The following is a 23,478-nucleotide window of genomic DNA, read 5'->3' on the forward strand; positions in this document are numbered from 1 at the left end:
ATGGCCCGTGTTCATGGATTAGATAATTCAATAATGTTTAAGTATCAGTTCTTTCTAAATTGTTATACATATTAAATGTAACTCCAATCAAAATCCCAACAATTTTTATAGAAATTGGAAAGTTGATTGTAAAATTTATATGAAAATGCAAAGGAACTAGGATAGCGAAAATAATAAAAAAGAACAAAGTTTGAGGACTCAGCCTACTTAAAATCAAGACTTGCTATTAAGTTATATAATTAAGCCAGTATGTTACTAGAGAAAAAACAGAGTGCAGAAATGGATCACACATATATGGCCAGTTGATTTTCAACCAAGGATCCTATTTAATTCAGTGGAGAAAGGAAAGACTTTTTAACAAATGATGCTAAACAGTTGGATATCTATCTTTAAAAAGATGAACCTCAACCTTTATCTCATTCTACACACAAAAATTAATTTGAGGTGGATCATAAATTTAAATTCAAATGGTAGAACCATACAACTTTTAGATGAAAACAAGAGAATATCTTTGACTGTACCGTGAAGGGTTAACTCAGCATACCTGTGCTACCCAAAGCCTGTAACTTTCCAAGGACTGGCCCTTGACTGATTCCTGGGAGATAACCTATAAGCCTTTGGAATATCCTGCCTGATAAAAGCGTCTTTGTATATCTGGGCCTTGGATCACACCAAATTGTTTACCCTAACAATGGAATTTATGGTAAACACCTGTTTTTGTTCATCTGGGTCCTGGGTCACACTGTATCAGTCTGACCTCTCCATGCCTACATGACTGACTCCCAATAAAAAATCCTGAGGGACACCAAGGCTTAGGTGAGCAGCCCTACTTGGCAACACTTTGCATGTGTTTTCATACATCTTGCTGGGAGAATTAAGCACTCCACTGGCAGAGGACAACTGAAAGTTTGTACAGGCATATCTCAGTTATTATGAGTTCTGTTCTACACCACTGTAATAAAGCAAATATCACAATAGTGAATTACACAAATTTTTTGGTTTCCCAGTAAATATAAAAGTGCTGTTTACATTATACAGCAGTCTATTCAGTGTGCAATAGCATTATATCTAAAAAAAAAAAAAGTAAACATCCTAATTAAAAAATACTTTGTTGCCAAAAGATGCCAATGATCAGCTGAGCCTTTAGTGAGTCTTAAGCTTTTTGCTGGTGGAGGGTCTTGTCTCAATGTTGATGGCTTGTAAATAGTCAGGGTGATAGTTCTTGAATGCTGGGGTGGCTGTGGCAATTTCTTAAAATAAGACAGCAATGAAGTTGGCTACACTGATTGACTCTTCCTTTAAAGAAAGGTTTCTCAATAGCATGTGATGCTATTTGATAGCATTTTGCCCACAGTAGAACTTCTTTAAAATTGGAGTCAATCCTTTCAAACCCTACTGCTGGTTTATCAACCAAGCTTATGTAATATTTTAAATGCTTTGCTGTCATTTCAACAATGTTCATAGCATATTTACCAGGAGTAGACTCCGTCTTAAGAAACCACTTTATTCATCTGTAAGAACTCTCCTCATCCATCACAGTTTTATCATGAGACTGCAGCAATTTGGCCACAACTTTACGCTCCACTTCTAATTCTAGTTCCTTTGCTATTTTCACCCTATGCTGTTACTTCCTCCACTGATGTCTTTTTTTTTTTTTTTTTTTTTGACAAAGTCTCACTCTGTCGCCCAGGCTGGAGTGTGGTGGTTCAATCTCTGCTCACTGCAACCTCCGCCTCCCGGGTTCAAGCGATTCTCTCGCCTCAGCCTTGCGAGCAGCTGGGACTACAGGCGCCCGCCACCACACCCACCTAATTTTTGTATTTTTGGTAGAGATGGGGTTTCACCCATCTCTACCACGCCCGTTGGCCACGCTGGTCTCGAACTCCTGACTTCAGGTGATCCGCTCGCCTCCGCCTCCCCAAGTGCTGGGATTACAGGCATGAGCCACCACGCCCAGCCTGATGTCTTGAATCCCTCCAAGATGAGGGTTGAAATCAACTTCTTCTAAAATCAACTTTAAACTCTTGTTAATGTTGATATTTTGACATCCTCCCATGAATCATGAATGTTCCTGATGGCATCCAGAATGGTAAATCCTTTCCAGATGGTTTTCAATTTACTTTGCCCAGAACCATCAGAGGAATCACTATCTATGGCAGCTATAGCCTTATTAAATGTATTTCTTAAATAATAAGGCTTGTGAGTCAAAATTACTCCTTGATCTGTGAGCTGCAGAACAGATACTGTATCAGCAGGCATGAAAATAACATTAATCTCCTTGATTAATGCTTGGGTGCAAGCTCTTGGGTGACCAGGTGCATTGTGAGTGAGAAGTAGTACTTTGAAAGGAATATTTTTTTCTGAACGGTAGGTCTCAACAGTGACATAGAGAGACAGCTTGCCCTTTGAAATTTTGAAGCCAGGCACTGATCCTCCTCTCTGGCTATGGAAGTCCTTTGTAGCATCTTCCAGCAGAAGGCTGTTTCATCTACACTGAAAATCTGGTGTTCAGTGTAGCCAGCCCCCTTTATCAATTATCATAGCTACATCTTCTGGATAACCTGCTGCAGTTCCCGTATCAGTACCTGCTGCTTCACCTTGCACTTTAATGTTATGGAGACAACTTCTTTCCTTAAATCTTCTTAATCAATCTCTGCTAGCTTCCAACTTTTCTTCTGCAGCTTCCTCACCCCTCTCTGCCTTTACAGAATTGAAGAGTTAGGGCCTTGCTCTAGATTAGGCTTTGGCATAAGGGAATGTTGTAACTCGTCTGATTGTCTATCCAGACCACTCAAACTTCCTTCATATCAGCAACAAGGCTGTTTATTTTCTTATCATTCATGTGTCCACTGGAGTAGCACTTTTAATTTCCTTCAAAAACTTTTCCTTTGCTTTCATGATTTGGTTGTTTGGTACAAGAGACCTAGCTTTTGACCCATTTCAGCTTCTGACATGCCTTCCTAACTAAGCTTCAACATTTCCAATTTTTGATATAAAGTGAGAGATGTGTAACTCTTCCTTTCACTTGAACACTTAGAAGCTATTATAGGGTTATTAATTGGTTTGAATGTGTTTTCCCTCCAAATCTCATGTTGAAATGTGGCCTCCAGTGTTGACAGTGGGGCCTAGTGAGAGGTATCTGGATCATGGGGGTGTATCCCTTATGAATGGCTTGGTGCCATCCCCTTGGTGATAAGTGAGCTCTTGTTCTGAGTTCACACGAGATCTGGTTGTTCAAAAATGTGTAGGACCTGCCCCTTCTTCTCTTGCTGGACATGCCTGCCTGCTCCCCCTTCGATCAAGAGTAAAACTCCCTGAGTCCTCCCTAGAAGCCCAGCAGATGCTGGCACCAGGCTTGTACAGCCTGAAGAACTGTGAGCCAATTAAATATCTTTTCTTTATAAATTACCCAGCCTCAGGTATTTATAGCAACACAAAAATGGCCTAATACAGCCTAATTTCAATATTACCAAGTCTGAAGGAATAGGGAGGCCCAAGGAAAGGGAGAAAGATGAGGAAAGAGCCAGTTGGTGGAGCAGTCAGAACACACACATATTTGTTGATTAAATTTGCTGTCTTATGTGAGTACAGTTCACGGTGCCCCAAAACGATGACAAGATTAACATCAAAGGTCACTAATTACAGATCATCATAACAGGTATAATAGTGAACATGTATGAAATAGTGCTCGAATTACCAAAATATGACAAAGTGAGCACATGCTATTGAAAAAACAGTGCTGATGGACTTGCTCAGTGCAGGGTTGGTACAAACCTTCAATATGTAAAAAATGCAATAAAATGAAGTGTGCTTGTAATAATACCCAGTTACCCAGTGCAATTCAGTTAGAATTGCCCTTGACTCCTATTTTTCTCTTACATTACATATCGAGTCCATCAGCAAATGCTAGTCAAAATATATGCTGAAACAAATCACTTTTCTCTCTCTGCGCTGCCAATACCATGTTACCTTATCATTGCTAATCTTGCTGCTCACCTCCTAACTAGTCTCTGTTTCCTCTCCTCCTTATAGACTATTTTCCACACAGCAGTCAGATTAATTTAAGTCAGATCATATCATTCCACCATTCAGAGCCCTTCGGTGAATTCCCAAAAATCTTAGGATAAAACCATAAGCCTTTTCAATGGCCTGTAAGGCAAGCCCTACATGATCTAGCCTCCTACTATCTCTCCAACCTCATTTACTACCAATGTCATTTGCTACCACCCTCGCCTGTTGTTCACTGGGCTCTAGCCATACCGGCCTGCTAACTATTCCTCAAGCACAGAATCATTTTTCCACTTCAGAAGCTTTGTACTTGCATTTCCCTATAACGGGAAATGTTCTTCCCCAAGAATCCATGTGGCACATTCACTATTCAGTCTCTGTTCAAACAGTATCTTTTCAGAGACACTCACTTTGACTACTTTATTTAAAACAATGAACTCCTTTACTCTGTCTCCTTGCTTTGTTATTGGTTTTGTGTTTTTTATAGAAATTCTCACTTCCTGATGTTATTTTTAGCTTTAAAAATTATTGTGGTATATTTTGATTGTTTCTTGCATTAAAATATAAACCCAATGTTTGTCTTGTTGGCACTAAATCCAAGAATTGCAAACAGCACAAATAAACATTTACAAGGCAGTTCAAATCCACAATTAGTCAAATACATGAAAATTGAAGCAACAAAAAGTCTCACCTTTCTTATTAGCACCTTTCCTATTAGCAAGTTAATAATTAATAAGCAAGCACTGGTAAAAATCCCTGGATTCCCTTAGTTACCAGTGAGGGAGTATGAATGGAAACAAGCTTGATAATCTTACCAAAGAGTTCTTCCATTTCTATATGCAACCCTTATAACCCATATTATTCCCTGGTGATTTGTTCATCATGGTCCACTCTTTTATCTGTGGTAAAAGAAACCACTGTAGCTGTGGAACCATTGATAAAGTTCCTGTTTAGCTATTTAAGGCCTACGATGCTTTCACCAGGCTTGACTCTTTAGCCATAACTGGCCTTGCTACTATTTTCTTTGCTGTTTGGAGGCTATTAAAAAGTTGGTGCATTGAGGCTGTCATGCAAGAGGAGAAGTAATGATGATCTAGAGGGAATATATATACTCATGGGAAACCCGGCCCCCAACCAGAAGCGCTTAGGAAGTAGAGGTTAGACAAGGGATAGGCACACACATGGAAAGCAGGGGGCTAATACCTGCTACATCTATGGCAATGGGATTTTATTTGTGTTGCGTATCCAAATAAGGAAAGAGGATGCAAAGATGACATGTGATTTCATGGATAAGAATATCTCTAAAAATCAAGAAGCCTGATTTCTCTTCTCTGCTTCACCATGGATTGCTATAATTAAGTCTTTAAAAGCAACTGCCTAGGTATTTTAGTGATAGATTTTCCATTACGTGTACGGATAATATTCACTGTGCTCAGATTTAACTTACTTGCACATTTCTTTTTAAAAATGGGAATTGACATTTTCCTATTCATTCAAAAAGCTTGGAATGACAGTTTAACACTAAGATCTCATTCTAATTTTGTCCTTAAACAACCAGAAATTGCTGCTATTAAAAAAGTACATTTAAATTGTGACCAGTCTTCAGAAAGATCTATCTAACTTATTTAAGAATCTGTGACTACTGAAATGCTCAATTGAATAGTCACAGAACAGAACTTCATATTTTTTAAAGTCTGCAATCTCCTATGCTAAGAGTAGAATCTCATATTTTCTTTATTCCAGAACATTCATGGATTTTCTGTTTTGAAAATGACACAACACAATTTTTCAAAATGTGTAATTCTTTCTCCTATGAAGAGGTGATGAAATAAATGGTAGATGAGCTGTCAGTACTGCCTCAAGAGTATGTCACTTTATCTAGTGATGGCTTTTTACAGACTCCACAGCTATAGGTCTTTCAACTTGCTTAAGCAATTTTATACAACCAAAATCAGGTATTTCATCTGATTATATTAGGCCTTAACAGAGATGGAAGAAACCAAGATTAGTTCTTTGATCTCTCACTCCAGCAGATCAAAATAACATTCTCTGTGCTAACTCTCCCAGTTTTCCTCTGCCCCCTGACAGAGCCTAATAACTTCATTGATACTGATGATGAAAGATTCCAGAATTTTAATTCTGGCATGTAGGTCCTCTGTAGAAGGCTGCTAGTCAGGACCCCTGCCTGACATATAAGAGGAAGCCAGGATCTAGGGAAAGAAGATTCTTATTAGGAGGGTTTCCTGGGCATTTAAGATGTATCCACATTCCTCAGTAGGATTCCATGCATCTATGGAGTAATGGTAACTATTTTACCGCAAGAAAGCCTAGCAGCCAACAATTCCCCATCTCTACCAGGGATCAGGATGTGCCTCAGCTTAGGAGTGCTCCTCTCAGGGGCTGGCCTAAGCAGAGTGTCCTGGAAAAGTGTAGTTTCCCAGGGTGCACAAAGATTCTTCCAATGACTATAATCTTATACTAGAATCTGAGCTCTGTGAGAACAGGCACCACATCTATCTTTTTCACTGATGTTCTCTCAATATCTGGCACAGAGAAGAAATTAAAGTATTTGTGAAATGAATGAATACTTGTTAGCTTCAATTGTGGAGTAACCCATATGCCTAAGAGTGGTATCTTACGTAAGTCTAAACATCCTTGATGTCAGGGTGTGGGTCTTAGAATCATCATATTCCCAGGGCCTAGCACAGTGTCTGGCACTGTGTATAGTATTCAATAAATATTTAGTTTAATGATTGAATAAATACAGACTGTTTTGAAACCTAAAAAGCATCATAAGATTCTCCTGAATAACTTCCATTTTATATGGTCAGCAAGATTTTTTAAAGGTTTAGTTCTATTTACTTACAAAATGACAGTATTTTTTCCAGATGTTTTATTGCTAAATTACAGTAAAGAAATAATACGCTAATAATGTTCTCCAAGCCATGAAGCCAAGGAGTCCATGGCTATCAATATTAGTAATGTGTTTATCAGAATTTGAAAGGACACTGACGGCTATATAAATGCAACTTTATGTTTTTTTTTGTATTCAAATAACTAAGCGTTTGTGGTGTAAAATCATCTATATCTAAAGTACTCTTTCTGAAGAGAGTTGTTAATTCTTAACCAATTTAGGTAAAATAGTAACACTGTCTCCTATCTAGTCCAGAGCAAATACATCTTTTTCTTTTTATAAAACAAAACTTAGGTATAATTTATATATAATATACAGATCTTAAATGTTCAGCCTGATGAGTTTTGACACTTGTGTATACCTGTATAACCACCATCCCAAATAATACACCTAGAATGAACATTTCTATTACTCACAAATTCCTTCGTGTCCCTTTAGAGTCAATTCCAAACCCTCATCCTGAGGTAGCTACTTCCTGATTTCTAACACCACATGCTAGTTGCCCGTTCTTGAGTTTCATATATATGGAACAATACAATATTCACTCTTCTCTGACTAGTGTTTTTTGTTCAGCATAATGTTTATGAGATGCATGTATGTTATTGCATATAGCAGTATACTTAACCCTTGAACAACACAGGTTTGAATTGCGTGGGAACACTTACATGCAGATTTTTTTCAACCAAATGCAGAGAGAGGGATGTGAAATTCATGTATATAGAAGGCTGACTTTTCATATATGCAGGTTTCTATATGAGAGAGCCGACTATGAGACTTGAGTACGCATGGATTTGGGTATATGCAGGTGGTCCTGGAACCAATTCCCCCAGGGACAACTCTAGTTCATTCCTTTATAGCTGAGTAGTATTCCATTATTTGAGTGTACCACAAATTGTTTATCTGGTCTCTTGTTGACGGAGATTGGGTTATTTCCAGCTTTGGGGTATTATGAATAAGGCTGCTGTGAACATTCTGTTTTGATGTTGTTTGTTGTGGCTTTTGGATATGTGTTTTTATTTCCCTCGGATAAACCCTTAGAAATTAAACTGCTATATTATAGGATATATGTTTAACTTCATAAGATATTACCAAACTATTTTACAAAGTAGTTATACCTTTTCTACTCACATCAGGAATATACGAGGGTTCTAATTGCTCCACATCCTTGCCAACATTTGCTACTGTCAATTTTTTATTTTATTTTATCCATTATAGTTGGTTTGAAATTTTTCCACATCCTTGCCAACATTTGCTACTGTCTATTTTTTATTTTATTTTATCCATTATAGTTGGTGTGAAATGTTATCTCATTGTGGTTTAATTTGCATTTTCCTGATGACTAATGTTGAACATCTTTTCATAGCATATTGATCATTTTTATATCTTCTTTTGTGAAGAGGCTGTTCAAGTATTTTGCCCAAGTTATTTTTTTCCTGACATACAAAAATTCTTTATATATTTGGGATATATGTATTAAAAATATTATCCCCAAGTATGTGACTTGCCTGTTCTTTTTCTTAATGGCATATTTTCATGAACAAATAACCTTAATTTTAAGTTCATTTTATCTATCTTTTCTAGTGCTTTTTGTTTCATGTATAAGAAATCTTTGCCTACCCTTTGTCTTTACCGTGGGGGGGGTTCCCAAGACTACCAATTAGGTTTGATGATTTACTAGAAGAAAAAGCTGTTACACTCATTCCAGATTAAGGCCAAGAAAGGAAAAAGGTTGGAGTCAAAGAGAAACAAGTTTGGTATTTATTTGTGAGAAACACTGTTTCTCACATGTCATAACAGACATGTGAGTGTGGGAGTAGAATCAACAGTTCTGTTTGAAAAATACTAAATTTAAGCTGCATATGGGACATCCAAGAGAAAATATTTATTAAGTAGCAAGGGATGGGTAAAACCGAAGACATAAATTAAGGACCCGTCAGCCACAGATGATGGTCTGTAAGGCCATGAACTGAGTTGAAATCCTCAAAGGAATGAATATAGAGAAGAAAAGAAGTGTGGGGTTGGGGCTGTTTTAATATTTGGAGGAAGAAGAGGATTCAGCAGACCATGGCAAGAGATGGAATGGCCACTGAGATAGGATCTTGTGTTACTTTTTTGGAGATGAAGTCTCTCTTTGTCACGCAGGTTGGAGTGCAGTGGCGCGATCTCCGCTCACTGCAAGCTCCGCCTCCCGGGTTGAAGCGTTACTCCTGCCTCAGCCTTCGGAGTAGCTGGGACTACAGGCACGTGCCACCACTCCTGGCTAATTTTTTGTATTTTTAGTAGAGACGGGGTTTCACCATGTTGGCCAGAACGGTCTGGATCTCCTGACTTTGTGATCCGCCCGCCTCGGCTTCCCAAGGTGCTGGGATTACAGGCGTGAGCCTCTGCACCCGGCCAGATCTTGTGTTTCTTATTGAACTGCCTAAATTCTTCATACATTAATGATATTATATTTTGTCAGTTACATCCACTACAAATATTTTCCTAATTTTTGATTTGTCTTTTGATTCACTTTATTTTTGACCTATCTACTTTAAAATATGTGTTGTATAGTAAAATCCATTAGTTGTTCCTTTGTGTTTTTCTCCATTACTTTTAAGGTTAAAAAGTCTTCACACTATTATTTGTCAATTAAAAATTTAAAAGTAAGATTTCGGGCGCGGTGGCTCACACCTACAATCCCAGCACTTTGGGAGGCCGAGGCAGGCAGATCATGAGGTCAGGAGATGGAGACCATCCTGGCTAACACGGTGAAACCCCATCTCTACTAAAAAAATACAAAAAATTAGCTGGGCGTGGTGGCGGGCGCCTGTAGTCCCAGCTACTCGGGAGGCTGAGGCAGGAGAATGGCGGGAACCCAGAAGGTGGAGCTTATGGTGAGCTGAGATTGCCCCACTGCACTCCAGCCTGGGCGACAGAATAAGACTCCATCTCAAAAAAAAAAAAAAAAAAAAAATTTAAAAAGATTTAAAAGTCTTCAAGCAACTATTGGTCAGATAGGCACTTGCATTTTTATTTTTTGTTTGCTTGTTTCAGTGCACTTTGGAATTTATTTTTGTGTGTGGCTGATACTTTTTCAAAGATTTGCCAATTTTCCTAGCACCGTCTATTAACTATTTCCTTACTTACTGAGCTGTGACGTCTGCTTCAATTACTACATTTTATTTAGTTCAATTTCAATGTTAAGCTTTGCAATTGCAAAAGGATGACAAAAAGTCTTCCTTCCAATCTTCAAGAGATACTTTGCACAAGAATCTTAATGTGTTTACAAGGAAATATATAAAACAAAACCAACATTTTGTGCAAGAAAAATGTGGGGAGAGAAGGCTAAAGAGAAGAAAATCAAGAAGGGGAGAAAAGAATGGGTACAATACATTTCCGGTGGTGGAGAAAAAGGTGTTGGAAATATTTCAAAAAATTCATATAACAAATATGTGTTGAGTGCCTTCCCTATACCAGTCATCATTGTCCTAGGTGCCATGAAGTGGTGAGTAAGACAAAATACCTGCCCTCAGGGGCTTAGATTTTAGTGGAGAAGTTGGGGAGACAGATTATAAATACACAAATGAATTATATAACTTCAGTTCATGATGATGGGATAGAGTGAATAGGGGAGGTGAAGACAGGCAAGGAGGTTAAGAGTGGCCTCTCTGAGATGACATTTAGGCTGAGCTTTAAATCATGAAGAGGCATGGGAAGATGCAGGTGGCAGAAGAGCTCTAGCAGGAGGGAAGAGTTAGGTGCAAAGGTCCTAAGCAAGGGCAAGAAACAGAGAAGGCTGATGTGGCTGTAGCATGAGAGTGAAGAGGAGAGAGTGGAAGGAGATAAGGTCAAAGAGATAGGAAAGGGCTTCAGGAAGAAGACTAGATTGCCAGGGGCAATAGGAAGCCTTTGGAGATGTTTATGTAGAGGTATGATATAACCTGTTATAAATTGACATTTACTTGGCTGTTGTGTAAAAAATAATCTTGTGGGGGTTGGGAGGGAGAGGAAGACAAAGGATTCCAGCTAAAAAGGTCTTGTATAAAGAAAAAGACTAACATACTTTGTTCTTTTAAACATAACAAAACTAAATATTTGACATAATGGGAAGAAATATAATTGACTAGGGTGTAAGATTACTGAAGGCAGGGATTTTGGTCTGGGTTTTTACTGGGCATTTCGTGTGTTTAAAATAACCAATCTGGCAGTTGTGTTGAATGATCAACTGACTATAGCGAATAAATTTTTATTTGTGTAACAAGATTCAGATGAAATGAACAAACAGAAAAGAGCTTCAGACAAGTCTCATGGGCTACAGAACTGGTCTCATAATTGCACAGTACATCAATATATGGGGCAAACAGATTTCAATCAGAGATGGCTAATTTTATAACAACATTACACTAAGACAAGGTTCAAATTTCAAGTTTAAATTTAGCCATTTTGTTGTAAACTTCTTCTTATCCCTTAGAATATGAGTTCCTATGCAGCAGGAATTATAACTTATTTTTAACTCTCCAGTAACAGCAGAACACATTGTGTATATGTATTCCATAAATGTATATTTAGGCTGTTGGAATTCTACTGAAGGAAAGCTAACACATAGGCAAAATGCTTGAGGAAGAAAATTCGGACAACTTGGCAGCATTTATCATTACTAACATTTTAGTCTTCCAGAGTAAACTTTGAAATTACATTCTAATTTGAAATGGTTCTGGTTTGACAAGTTAACTCTTGAGACATCTCAATGTAGTATTATGAAAGAACAAAACCATTCATCAACCCTTTCTGCCAGTGTTAATTTCTTTGAAAAGTAGGATTTTAATGTTTTTTATTCCTACAGTGACCCTTAAAATTTCTATGTATGCAATCACAAACGCACACACAAGATGCATTTATAAGCTTATCGTGTAGTTCTAAAGACAGTTGGGAAACACATTTTTAATTTTGTTACTGAAATAATTTAAAAATATATTATAAAGCTGCCTCTTTTCAATCAACAGCAAAAATCTAGAAAGAGATTATACAAGTAGGCACAATTTATGCAAGTTTATTCATGTTAGAAAAATGAAGTTGCCTAACTTCAAATTGTAACAAGTACTCTTATATTTATTTTTCATCTTACCATTGATGTCAATATATAGCAGTTTCTTATGCCTTTAAAATAACTTGGGTAATTTATTTAACAAAGATTCCTTATGTACATTAGCCATTGATACGCTAAAATCTGGAAAATTGTTTTCAGCAATGTGGAAAAGTTCCTGATGATCTCTGAGACTACCCTTGTGATTTATAACTATCACCAGAAAAAGGGGACTTACCGGCTTTTATTCATGAGGTCGGCTCCTCGTGCTTTGTAGTAATCTAAATTTGGATGGAATTGATAAGTCACTGGTCTTGGATTTCTCTAAAACAAAAAAATACATTTTTAAAAAGCTAGTTAAATGATTTAATCCATTAACATATAAGAGGACAGCAATGATTATTTTAATATTCCTTCAGAAAAGAATACGTATAATATAAAGTTTAATAATTTAATGTGATTGGGTTTTGCTTTCATTAAATTATTCCTTAGTTTTGATTAAACATAAAAATTATTTTTTCCTCTCTCATAGTTAACATAGATTTATTCATCATTAGATTTCTGATGACTTCAAAATAAAACTTTCAAATGTAACTTTCCTAAAAATATGATGAATAAAATTATAATAAAATCTAAAAACTATATGAGATGTAACACAACCACAAACTATGCCAAGGGACCGAAAGACACAAGGTGTCAAGGTAACTGCATTTCGGGGGAAGAGAAAATCATTAGTTTTTTATGACTAGAATGCTAAATGTGTCCACTAGATGGCACACTGAGACTTTCTTGTTCCAAAATGAGTTATTTCAGAACTCAGCAATTCTTTTAAAGTTAGCAATTTCTGTATCATCTATCCTTATTTATGAGTTTAATAAATGCCAATATGCCAGATAGTACAAATATTACCAGGATAACCATTACAATACAAAAGCAAATTGACCGATGTACATTTTCATAAAAGCAGCAAACACACTGCCCTTTCTAGCATGCAGCATTATTTATAAACATTGCAGAAATGTCGTTGAATCATTAGGTCCACTGTGTCTGTTTAAATGTGTTGCTATTATTTAAATAAAATATCTATTATTTAAATGTATCAAGTCCCTCACAGGCAAGTGAAAATTAAACAAATATACTTCTGTTTTACAAAAACTAATCATGTTTACAGCATAATTTAAATGAATACCATAATCTCTAAAATGTTAAATTACATATATTTACCATAAAAAGTTTTTAAAACCTTATAAATAAATGTGTTCTCATGTTTACCTGGGCATATAATTCAAGTTAATAATTGGGTTTTTGAACAAAAGCAGGCACTTCCTTTGAGATACATATGTGGACATGGAAAAGCTGCATATTATCTCAATAGAAAATTACCAATATGCTTAGATATCAATCCTTGGAGACATAATTCCAAGACACTGATACATTTGCATGCAGGCACGGGGGAGTTGCGGGGGGATATAATTGCTAAGGTTAAATAGTTTGAAATTCATCAAGCTAACAAGCCGCATTTAATGGCCATGATGGACCTTTTCTTTTTCTGCTGAAAAGAGAATATTTACACAGCTCAACCCTTTCATATCTCTTCCAAGCCAGCCCTAATCATCTGACAAAAATGACAATCCCTTGATTTAGCTCCAGCTACTACTCCACTGGTTTGGTATTCAACACAGTTCTACAATAATCAAATCTGAATTGCCTTGATGAAGATAACTGATGCTTCCATGACTACCATACTATTAAGTCTAACAGTGCAACTTTTTCTCTCTCTAGGAATTACATAGGTTTTCTCATGGTAGCTGATGACAACCTGGACCCAAGTATAATGGGAAAATAAAATAGAGGTTAAGGCTACTGGCAGACTGACAGTGCATTCATGATGTATTTTAAAAATTAACTTTCGCAGGACTATCCCTCATGACTAATTTTGTTCTTTATTCTTAGTACCTGGAAATACATTTTGTTTTTGCTAATAAAAAAGGAACCTTTTTTTCTGACTTCCAACAAACTAATAAAGAATTATGTTACTTTTTGCCATAAAATAATGAAAGAAGGGATCACATGGAGCAATTACTTGAAACATCTTTATGAAGAAATGACAAGCAATTCAAGACACAGAGTGCTGATCTATCTAAGCACTTAAAGCCATTATTAGGAATAATGATCTAACTTGAACATATAAATGAGGCTCAAGTATTGCTTTCACTGAGGCATATTTAAATTCCTAGGAGACTTACTGCTATCAAAGGGAGAGGTAGTTTAAAGTACCACTGTACTGGAAACAAAAAAAAGAATCAAAAGATGATGTTGAAAAACAGCATTTGAAATGTTAAGAAAATAAAATCAGAGGTTATGGCTGAAAGTTATTCTTTTCTGTTGGGAAGACAGTGATGTTTCTAAAACATAAGTATACAGACATATAGATGGATCTAGACCAACACTGTCCAACAGTGGGTCACAAATATAAATTTCATCTATAATTTAAAATGTTCTAGTAGCCACATTTCAAAAAGAAAATAAAAAGGAAACAAGTGAAACTAAATGTGATATTTTATTTAATTCAGTCTATCTAAAATATTATGATTTTAACACGTAATCAACATATATAGTTATTAATGAGATACTTCACATTGTTTCTTTTGTATAAAGTCTTTGAAATCCAGTGTGTATTTTATACTTACAGCACATCTCAATTTGGACTAGCCACACTTCAAGTGCTAAACAGCCACATGTGGCAAGTGGCTACTGTACTGGACAGCATAAAATGAAACATCTGAAACACCTGTACACCACTGCATGGCTATAAAAATCAACATCTAGACATGAACAATAAAAAGGATACCAATACTTTTATACATTAAGATTCAGTAAGTATAGTTCTTCAATTTACCTATAATTCTTCTCTTTCAATTAAGTTAATTTTATCTCTATTAAATAAGGTTTTAAAAAGTTAAGGAATTTTGGAACACCGTCTCAACAAATAACAACCAAAACAAAACCAAATTAAAACTAGGTAACAAGTTCAAATCATTGTTAAAAATACATATATAAATGTATATATGAAGATAAATGGATAGATAACTGCGACGTACCAAAATGTTATCAATGGTTTCCTTAGGGGGACAAGATTAAATGAGCGGAATTCTCACTTTATGCAACTGAAATATTTTAAAAGAGATACTTGCTCCTCTTTTTTTTGTGGGGGTGAGACAGCGTTTCATTCTGTTGCCCAGGCTGGAGTGCGGTAGTGCTATCTTGGCTCACTGAAGCCTTGACATCCCAGGCTCAAGTGATCCTCCCACCTCAGCCTCCTGGTAGTTGGGACTACACGCATGCACCAACATGCCCAGCTAATTTTTATATTGTTTTGTAGAGATGGGGTTTTGCCATGTTGCCCAGGCTAGTCTTGAACTCCTGGGCTCAGACGATCCACCCACCTCAGCCTTCCAAAGTGCTGGTATTACAGGTGTGAGACACCACGCTTGGCTAATACTTGCTCTTCTTAAAGGAGTTTTTTTTTTCTTTTTTCAAATACAACTTTATAAAAATATGATGATTTCTAATCTTTAAAGTTCTGGAATCTTCTCTAAAATATAAGAGCTACTAGAACTATACATGTAAAACTCTATATGTAAGAAAGACCAGACCCCATGAAAACTGTGATTTCTCATTGTGTAGAACATGTTATGTCAACACTTTAACATTATGTCTTCATTTGTATTAGAACAATTGGCAATTACAGTCATGTGTTGCTTAATGATGGGGATACGTTCTGAGAAATGTGTCATTAGGTGATTTCATCATTGTGTGAGCATCATAGAATATATTTTACAAAAACCTAGATGGTATAGCTTATTACACACCTAGGTTATATGATATAGCTCATTGACCCCAGGCTACAAACCTGTATAGCATGTTACTGTACTGAATACAGTAGACAGGTACAACACAATGGTATCTGTGTACTTAAACATATTTAAAAAGAAAAGGTACAGTAAAAACATGGTATTATAATCTTATGGGAGCACTATCATATGTGTGGTCTGCTGTTGACCCAAACGTCATTATGCAGTGCATGATTGTGTTTTAAACTCATTTTCACACAGTCAGGACTTCAACTATCATGAGCATTTCCAAAACAATGGATATTTTTAAATGCGTTTGTTTTGGGGAATTTTCCTTTGGAAGATAGCAAAATGGTAATCATATCTTAACTCACATTAGTCTGTGTACAGAGGAATACCAATTATGTTCCATGTTCTGGGAAGTTTATATAACTATACATAATGAATGCAGGCTGGGTGCAGTGGTTCATGCCTGTAATCCCAGAACTTTGGGAGGCTGAGGTAGGAGGATTGCTTGAGGCCAGAAGTTTGAGACCAGCCTGGGCAAAATAGCAAGATCACAGTCTCAACAAAAAACAAAAAAAATTAGCTGGGCATGGTGGTGCATGCTGCTGAGGCAGGAGGATCACTTGAATGCAGTTTGAGGCCGCAGTGAGCTATGATCATGCCACTGTATTCCAACCTGGGTGACTGCGAGATCCTATCTCTTAAAAAGTAAGACAGTCAAGTATGGTGGCATATACCTATAGTCCCAGCTACTTGGGAGGTTGAGGTAAAACAGCTTGAGCCTGGGAGGAGGTTGCAGTGAGCTGAGATTGTGTCACTGCACTCCAGCCTGGGCGACAGAATGAGACCCTGTCTCCAAAAAAAAAAAAATAAAATAAAATAAAATTAAATTAAATTAAAAAGGAAGGAAGAAAGAAAGAAAAAAGAAAAGGGCAAAAATTACATATTCAAATTCAGTTCATCCTGGTTTACCATGCCTTTCCTAGGCCAACCAGGATGGGCCTGAAGTAAGTCTTTTACAAGATTTCAGTTTGTTAACTGCCCAAGTATTACTCAACTCTTTGTTAATGTTGTTGAAGCTCTATTTAAAGCTTTTTCTTCAGCATTTTATTTTATAGCAATATAAGAAGAATGCTGAACACATTCTTAAAGTCTGAAGGCTTTAAGGTATCTTCAAGTCTTGTGGACAAAGTGACATACAGAAGCAGAATTGACAGTGGTAGATGCGAGTGTTCTAGAAGAAACAATATGCAAAAAACAAATCAAAACTAGACAAAACTCATGCTATGCTTCTGACTTTCCAAAATGCTTTTGTTAATTTAGCATGATCACAAAATCGACTTACAATAATGCTTAAATAACAGCGATCAAAATAAGAGATAAAAACTGAAATCGATCTAAGTTATAGTTAACTTTGTTCACTTCTAAAGTATATATTATATGATAGTAGACTGCTCCTTAATATAATTTTGGGTAAAACAAACATTCTGTCCAAGAATGAGTTTGACTTTGGATGGTGAACAACTCCCCTTGGCCATACTCTGCACTCTGTAATGGAAGTCTGTAGATGAGCCGACCTACCTCCTCTTTGCCACTCTTACCCCTATAGCAACATTTCAATATTCTAAGTTCAAACTCATTTTGTTATGATAGTATAAAAATATTTATATGCTAATTCACACTAAGCCTAACTAAATACTAGATGCTACAAGAAGTACACATAACTATAAGGTGGTAGATGTTTCCCTTGTACTGAGTCTGGAGAAATCAAACTCATCCAACAAAGGTAATTACAAATAGTACTTTCTGGACTGATTCCCTAACTCCTGTTCTTCACTCCAAGGTGATATCTCCATTTGAATCATCAAATAGAGACTACAGAAGGAGAAGTCTCATCTTGCTATGAACAGCACAGGATATTTCAAAGGACTGGCTATTTATAAGTATCGGCAGAACTGAAAAGAGCAAAAGAATATCAATTCCAGTGATGCCTGTCCTAATTTATTAAAGTACCAGTAGGAGTTAATGTAGAGGTGAAGTTATACGTTGAAAACACAAGCACTAGGGTAAATGTAACAGCACTCGTGTGCTCTAGAGTCGGGCACAAGGTGCCTGATAGGTGACGCAAGGGATCAGGAATCAGTGAGGGTTGTACTCAGATTCCTGCTCCATCTATTACCAGTGGAGCAACTGTAAGGAGTTAGTTACATTCCTAGCTCTAGCTTACTCATCTGCAAAACTGCAGAAAGGATTAATTGACACAATGAGAACTAAGTTCCCAGCACAGTACCAGGCACTTGATAAGAACTCAATGACATGATTACCTTTTGATACCACTGAGCACTGACAGACATGAATCAGAGGGCAGATCTGACAGTCTGACTACCTGAAATTCATGATAACAAATAGGTGGAAAAAGTGATGCTTCATACTTCAAACAGTTATACATGAATTTAGGATAGATTTTGACAAGCATTATATTTTTTAAAGCAAAAACACATAGAAAAAATATGAATGCTGGATCTCATGTGAGGAGAAAGGCTGTCTTATTTCTCAGAATAGGAGCACATAGGTTTACTAATATGAAAAAGGTGTAAAATCATACTATTAAGGCAGCATTTGTTTGCTAGCATATGAGAATATAACAATCAAAGTGATTTCCTGCAATATGTCCAAATTATTATCATTTTTATAGCTTATTGAGTCACAATTTTTACATTAAACTGACAAAGTTCTATAGTACTTGTTTAACAGAAAAAAAGTATTTACAGTATAATGTATGTTTGGCATGAAGAAAAGAAAATATTTGACAAATGAAGAATTACTTAGTTTTCTTTCCCTTAATACTTGCTACCAACCCTTAATTTTTATAGCATGCTAGATTACAAAAGGGGAAAAATAAAGCTCGGAAGGAGAAAGAGCACTGTAAAAATATGTCGAACGTTCCTCTTTGATGAAAAATGAGACCCTTATTTTAGTGAATATGTTATTGCCTCAATGCTGGGGGGAAAGCAACCGTCATTAGAAAAACGAATTGCTCAGCTGTTTATAAGCGAAAAGCTCTGGGGGAATTTCTCAGGACCCTAAAGGCAAAGCATTACAGGGTTATGCAAACATATGTTGCAGGTGTTTTAGGGGAGACAGGTGGGCAAACCTCAGCCATGGAAGAGGAGTTAGTTTAATACGCTGTAACTGAAATGAGATAACCTAAATGCATCCAAGTGCAGAGATGCCATGGCACGCGTGAACTAGAGCTGCAGAGCAAAAACTCTCCCTAAAATAATTATCTTGTTAGTGCCAAGCAAACAGAATTTTTCTCTTCTTATAGTTTTATAGAAAACAAACACTGCCAATTACTTTTTTATTTTTTTAACTAAAGGTATTTTAAACCTGGAACAAAGAACAGCCTGAAATAGTGATAACTATCTAAAAAAGATAAGGATGAAGTATTGTTGCCTTTATTTAAACAAATATTCCTAAGGAGACAGTTTGTTGTAATATTCCCTCTCTGGTTCACTAGGCAACATTAGATTTATCATAATTCTCCTAAAGCCTAAGATATTTCTATATTAAAATGCTAATTTTGTCTTTTCTTTTGCCTGTAATTAAAGCTGGAAAAATTTGTGGTCTGATATTCACTGATTGCTGGAGGGTTCACAAAGGTCTCACTATTTCTGTCTCTTATTGCCACTTACTGCCCTTTTCATTAAATATAGATACAGTAACACAGGGAATCAAAAAGGCAGACATCGTAATCCCACATGCTCTCAAAATTACTCCCTTTAAAATACATACGCACACTGTATCAATAAGGGGTATTGTCTGAATATTATCTAAATATTATCAAACCTAGACTTTGTATCTTATTTCTTATTCTTCATTTATCCAAGAGTTGATTTTCTTCTTATATCACATGTGACTAAGGACAATACTCACTTTACTATACATATTTATGCATAATAGTATATTGAGCCCTACCTTCCTGATCTAAATCACTTTTTTTTTTAACAATCTTACCGTGAGTTAATTTCATATACTTAGTATAAAATAAATTCACAAAACCTCAGATTTGGAAAATAAAACCTAGTTTTTGCTTTAAACAATACAAAAAATTCAAAATGTAAGAATACAATGCACTCATCAAATTAATATAGATTTTCATTTAAAAAGAATATAAATATTTGTAACTTGGTTGTAACTAAAATATTATTTCAGTGTCAGGATCAAAATAAGTTCTGGTTTATTTACTAATAATTCCTATGTATTTTGATGGGAAAAATATATTGTGAAAACTAGGTATTAAGAATCTTAGGGCAATTGATAGAAAAATCTAGGTAATTCTCATCTATGCATCTATAGAGTAAACCAAAAAAAAGAAAATTTAGAAGAGAAAAAGTTTAAAAAAAAAAGGAAGCAAAAACATCGTTAATTGGGTAAAGACACAGACAAAACCTCTGAAGCCATGCCAGCCTCATTTTACATACTGAATAAGCCCAATTCCCTAAAGTGACATCCCCATCTATACCCTGGCAAGCCGAGATCTCAGATGGCAGAGAAGCATTTTAAACCACCTGTGCGTTATGCTCGACTTTAGCTTCACACAATAAATAGACACCAAAAGAGAAATAAATTTTTTTCTTTTACTAATGTATTTACATTTTTTAATTTAGCGTGCAGGAAGATGCCAGAGTCACATACCCCCCACTCCCAGTTTGTTATTTATATATATGGAAAGTAGGAATTTAGGTCTACAAATTTTCTTTGTTGCTAATACTGGGCCTCAAAATATGTCTTTTAGATAACTGGTTGGCTCTTTTCAGTAGTACTGAACTCTTCACCTTTTTCCTTCTTCAATGTCAGTAATGGTGGGGGTGGGAGAGACTTACTTCAATGCTTTAAGAAATACGGAAATCCATTTGTCTGTTCCTAAGTGCGGTTCCCAATCTTCATGAAAGAAAAAAAGGGAAAAAGTGATCTCAAAAAATATTCCTAAAGATCCCAATTTGGGAAACAGAGGTAAATTCTGATATAAAAGTTATCACTGCAAATTTTTATTTTTAGAAATGTTAGAACAGTTTAATCAAGTAACCATCAAAATAGAGGCAATTTAAAAACAATGTTAGAATTTTTGAACCCCCAAGAGTAAGTCTGTGACCCAACAGGACTGAGAATTCTGATCTGGAAAATTTTTCTCCCATCTTCTTTTCCCTGTCTTCTTTCCTTTCATCACCTGCTTTCGGAATTGCCAAGGCAACAAAAACTAAGGTCCTGAACAATGACGCCTGGTAAAAGGAAGCTTTGCACAGCTACACTTTTAATGCAACTGGGGGAGTAATTTCAATGAAAAAAATCTTGGAATTAAAAATTCATTTATTGTAAAAACCCACTTTTACCAAGGTCATTTGCTTCCACTGTATTTTTCTGTGAATCTTATTAGTAAAAAGTGAAATACGAACTTTGAAATTTCTAAGTGAAGGGAGAAATCACAAAGCAAACATAAATAATACATAGATTTGAGTTGTAGTTATCTATGTAGGAGAAAGTATGTCAAGTTAGACCACAGAGAAGACGATGGAGAAGAGTCCATGTAGATGGACTTTCGCCTTTGGACTACCTTATTCTAGATTCCATGTGTCATTTTAAAAAAGAACACTAATCTTAGATGTGAATTTCTCTAAATAGCAGATAGTGTTGTAAAATACTTTTAATCAATGATCTTTGATACAGCTCAGTCTTAAAACGAACTACTTTAATAATAATGATTGGAAAACCAATTACATGCTGCTTACATAATATCTATGCTATGTGTTCTTAACATTTTTTATGCTATGGAATCCTCTGCTTTCTGGTAAAGATTTTGGTCTCCTTTCTGGAATAATATTTTAAAAAATGCATAAAAGTATATAGGGTAATAAAGAAAACATAATAAAAATAGTAATCAGAATACTAAACAAAGTTGTAATATACTCACATGTGCTTTTATATTAATGATTATATGACAAGATACAGTGGCTAGTATGATCATTACTATAATTTTAAAGTAGTAATGAATGTAAATAGTATTTCAAGATACCTTCATGAGCTGTATTCTGATATGAAAACTCTGTTATTAGTGACAATGTTTCAGATACTGCTAATAATACTGTAGTTTGTTGCCTTTACCCATATTTGAAGAAAATATAAATTTCAATAAGGGCTTAATGAAAATAAAGATGTAAATTTTTCCCATCCAAGTTACCAGACCCCTTAAATTCCATCAAGAGACCATTTAGGGGCTTGACGCCTTTCTCCAGAAAATTGAAAGATGATTTTGGAGAACAGCTTTCCTCTTGGGAAGGTTTAGTCTTATGGATACTACCATACTAGTTTATTAACTCTTTTACTACTACATGAATATGTTCAGGGGTAGTAGTCAAAACATAAAACAACTGGTTTAGTATAGGCAGCTACCATCAGGACTTACAGGGATCCAGGAAGAAATGCCTGGAAAGCCCCTGCCATACCAGGATTTAGCTCCTCTGATACTGAATTTCTTTACCTACTTACATATAAGTACTTCAACATTTTAGTAACTATTATAAGCTGCAAAACCAGATGAATGCCAGCCAGCCCTGGATAGGAGTAACACTTAGGATTGGGGTATATTTAGATGCATAAATTTTGGCCCAGATAGCATCCATACCTCACCTGAATGAATGAGAAGTCCAGGAGGGGTCAGTGGGGAGAATGAAGGGAGAATGCTCACAAACAGTGAAGTACATTGTCTACTTCTGAAGAGCCTACTCCTTCTGTGCTAATTCCTCTGAGAGGGTTTCTATTGCTGTGGGACTGCCGATAGCAGAGAAATTTGTAATGGTCTATACCGTAAGTAGAGTTGTCCACAGATTACTTGATTGTTTTAAGAGGTAGCTGAACTTTCTTAGTTTGCAGCCAGAATTTATTTATTTTTAAATTTCAACTTTTATTTTAGATTCATGGGGTACATGTACAGGTTTGTTACAAGGGTATATTGCCTCATACAAAGGTTTGGGTTTCTATTAATCCCATCACCCACATGGTGAACACAGTACCCAACCGGAAGTTTTATGGGTCTTGTCCCCCTCCCTCCCTCCTTCCTTCTGGAGTCCCTAGTCTCCTGTTTCTGGGTTTAGGTCAGTTGAACTCAAGATATAGCTCCTATTATTAAGCGAGAACATGTGATAATTTTGTTTTGTTTCTGTGTTAACTCACTTAGGATGATGGCCTCCAGCTACATCTATGTTGCTGTAAAGGACATAGTTTCATTAAAAGAATGATGGCTTTTAATTAAGAATTATGGCTGCATAGCGTTCCATGGTGTATATGTACCACATTTTCTTCATCCAGTCCAACACTGATGGGCTCCTAGGTTTATTCCATATATTTGCTGTTGTGAATAGTGTTGCAATTAACATAAGCATGTATGTATCTTTTACTTAGAATGATTAATTTTCCTTTCGGCATATACCCAGTAATGGGATTGCTGGGTTGAATGGTAGTTCTATTTTTAGTTCGAGAAATCTCCAAACTGCTTTCCATAGTGGCTGAACTAATTTACATTCCCATCAACATATAAGAGTTCCCTTTACTCTGCAGCCTCACCAACATTTGTT

At 36.0% G+C, this 23,478-nt stretch overlaps 1 protein-coding gene across 3 annotated transcripts in view; it reads right to left on the reverse strand.

The window, feature by feature from the left end:
- Positions 1 to 23,478, reverse strand: part of TBC1D5 (TBC1 domain family member 5) — a 564,034-nt gene that overhangs the window by 94,021 nt on the left and 446,535 nt on the right. For all 3 annotated transcript variants that reach the window (XM_025377827.1, XM_025377829.1, XM_025377828.1), the window contains one exon: positions 12,226 to 12,311. In XM_025377827.1, the coding sequence (XP_025233612.1) occupies positions 12,226 to 12,311 (86 nt within the window). The remainder of the gene's footprint in view (positions 1 to 12,225; positions 12,312 to 23,478) is intronic.

The sequence above is a fragment of the Theropithecus gelada genome, chromosome 2, assembly GCF_003255815.1.
Source record: "Theropithecus gelada isolate Dixy chromosome 2, Tgel_1.0, whole genome shotgun sequence".
In the NCBI taxonomy this organism is placed as follows: domain Eukaryota; kingdom Metazoa; phylum Chordata; class Mammalia; order Primates; family Cercopithecidae; genus Theropithecus; species Theropithecus gelada.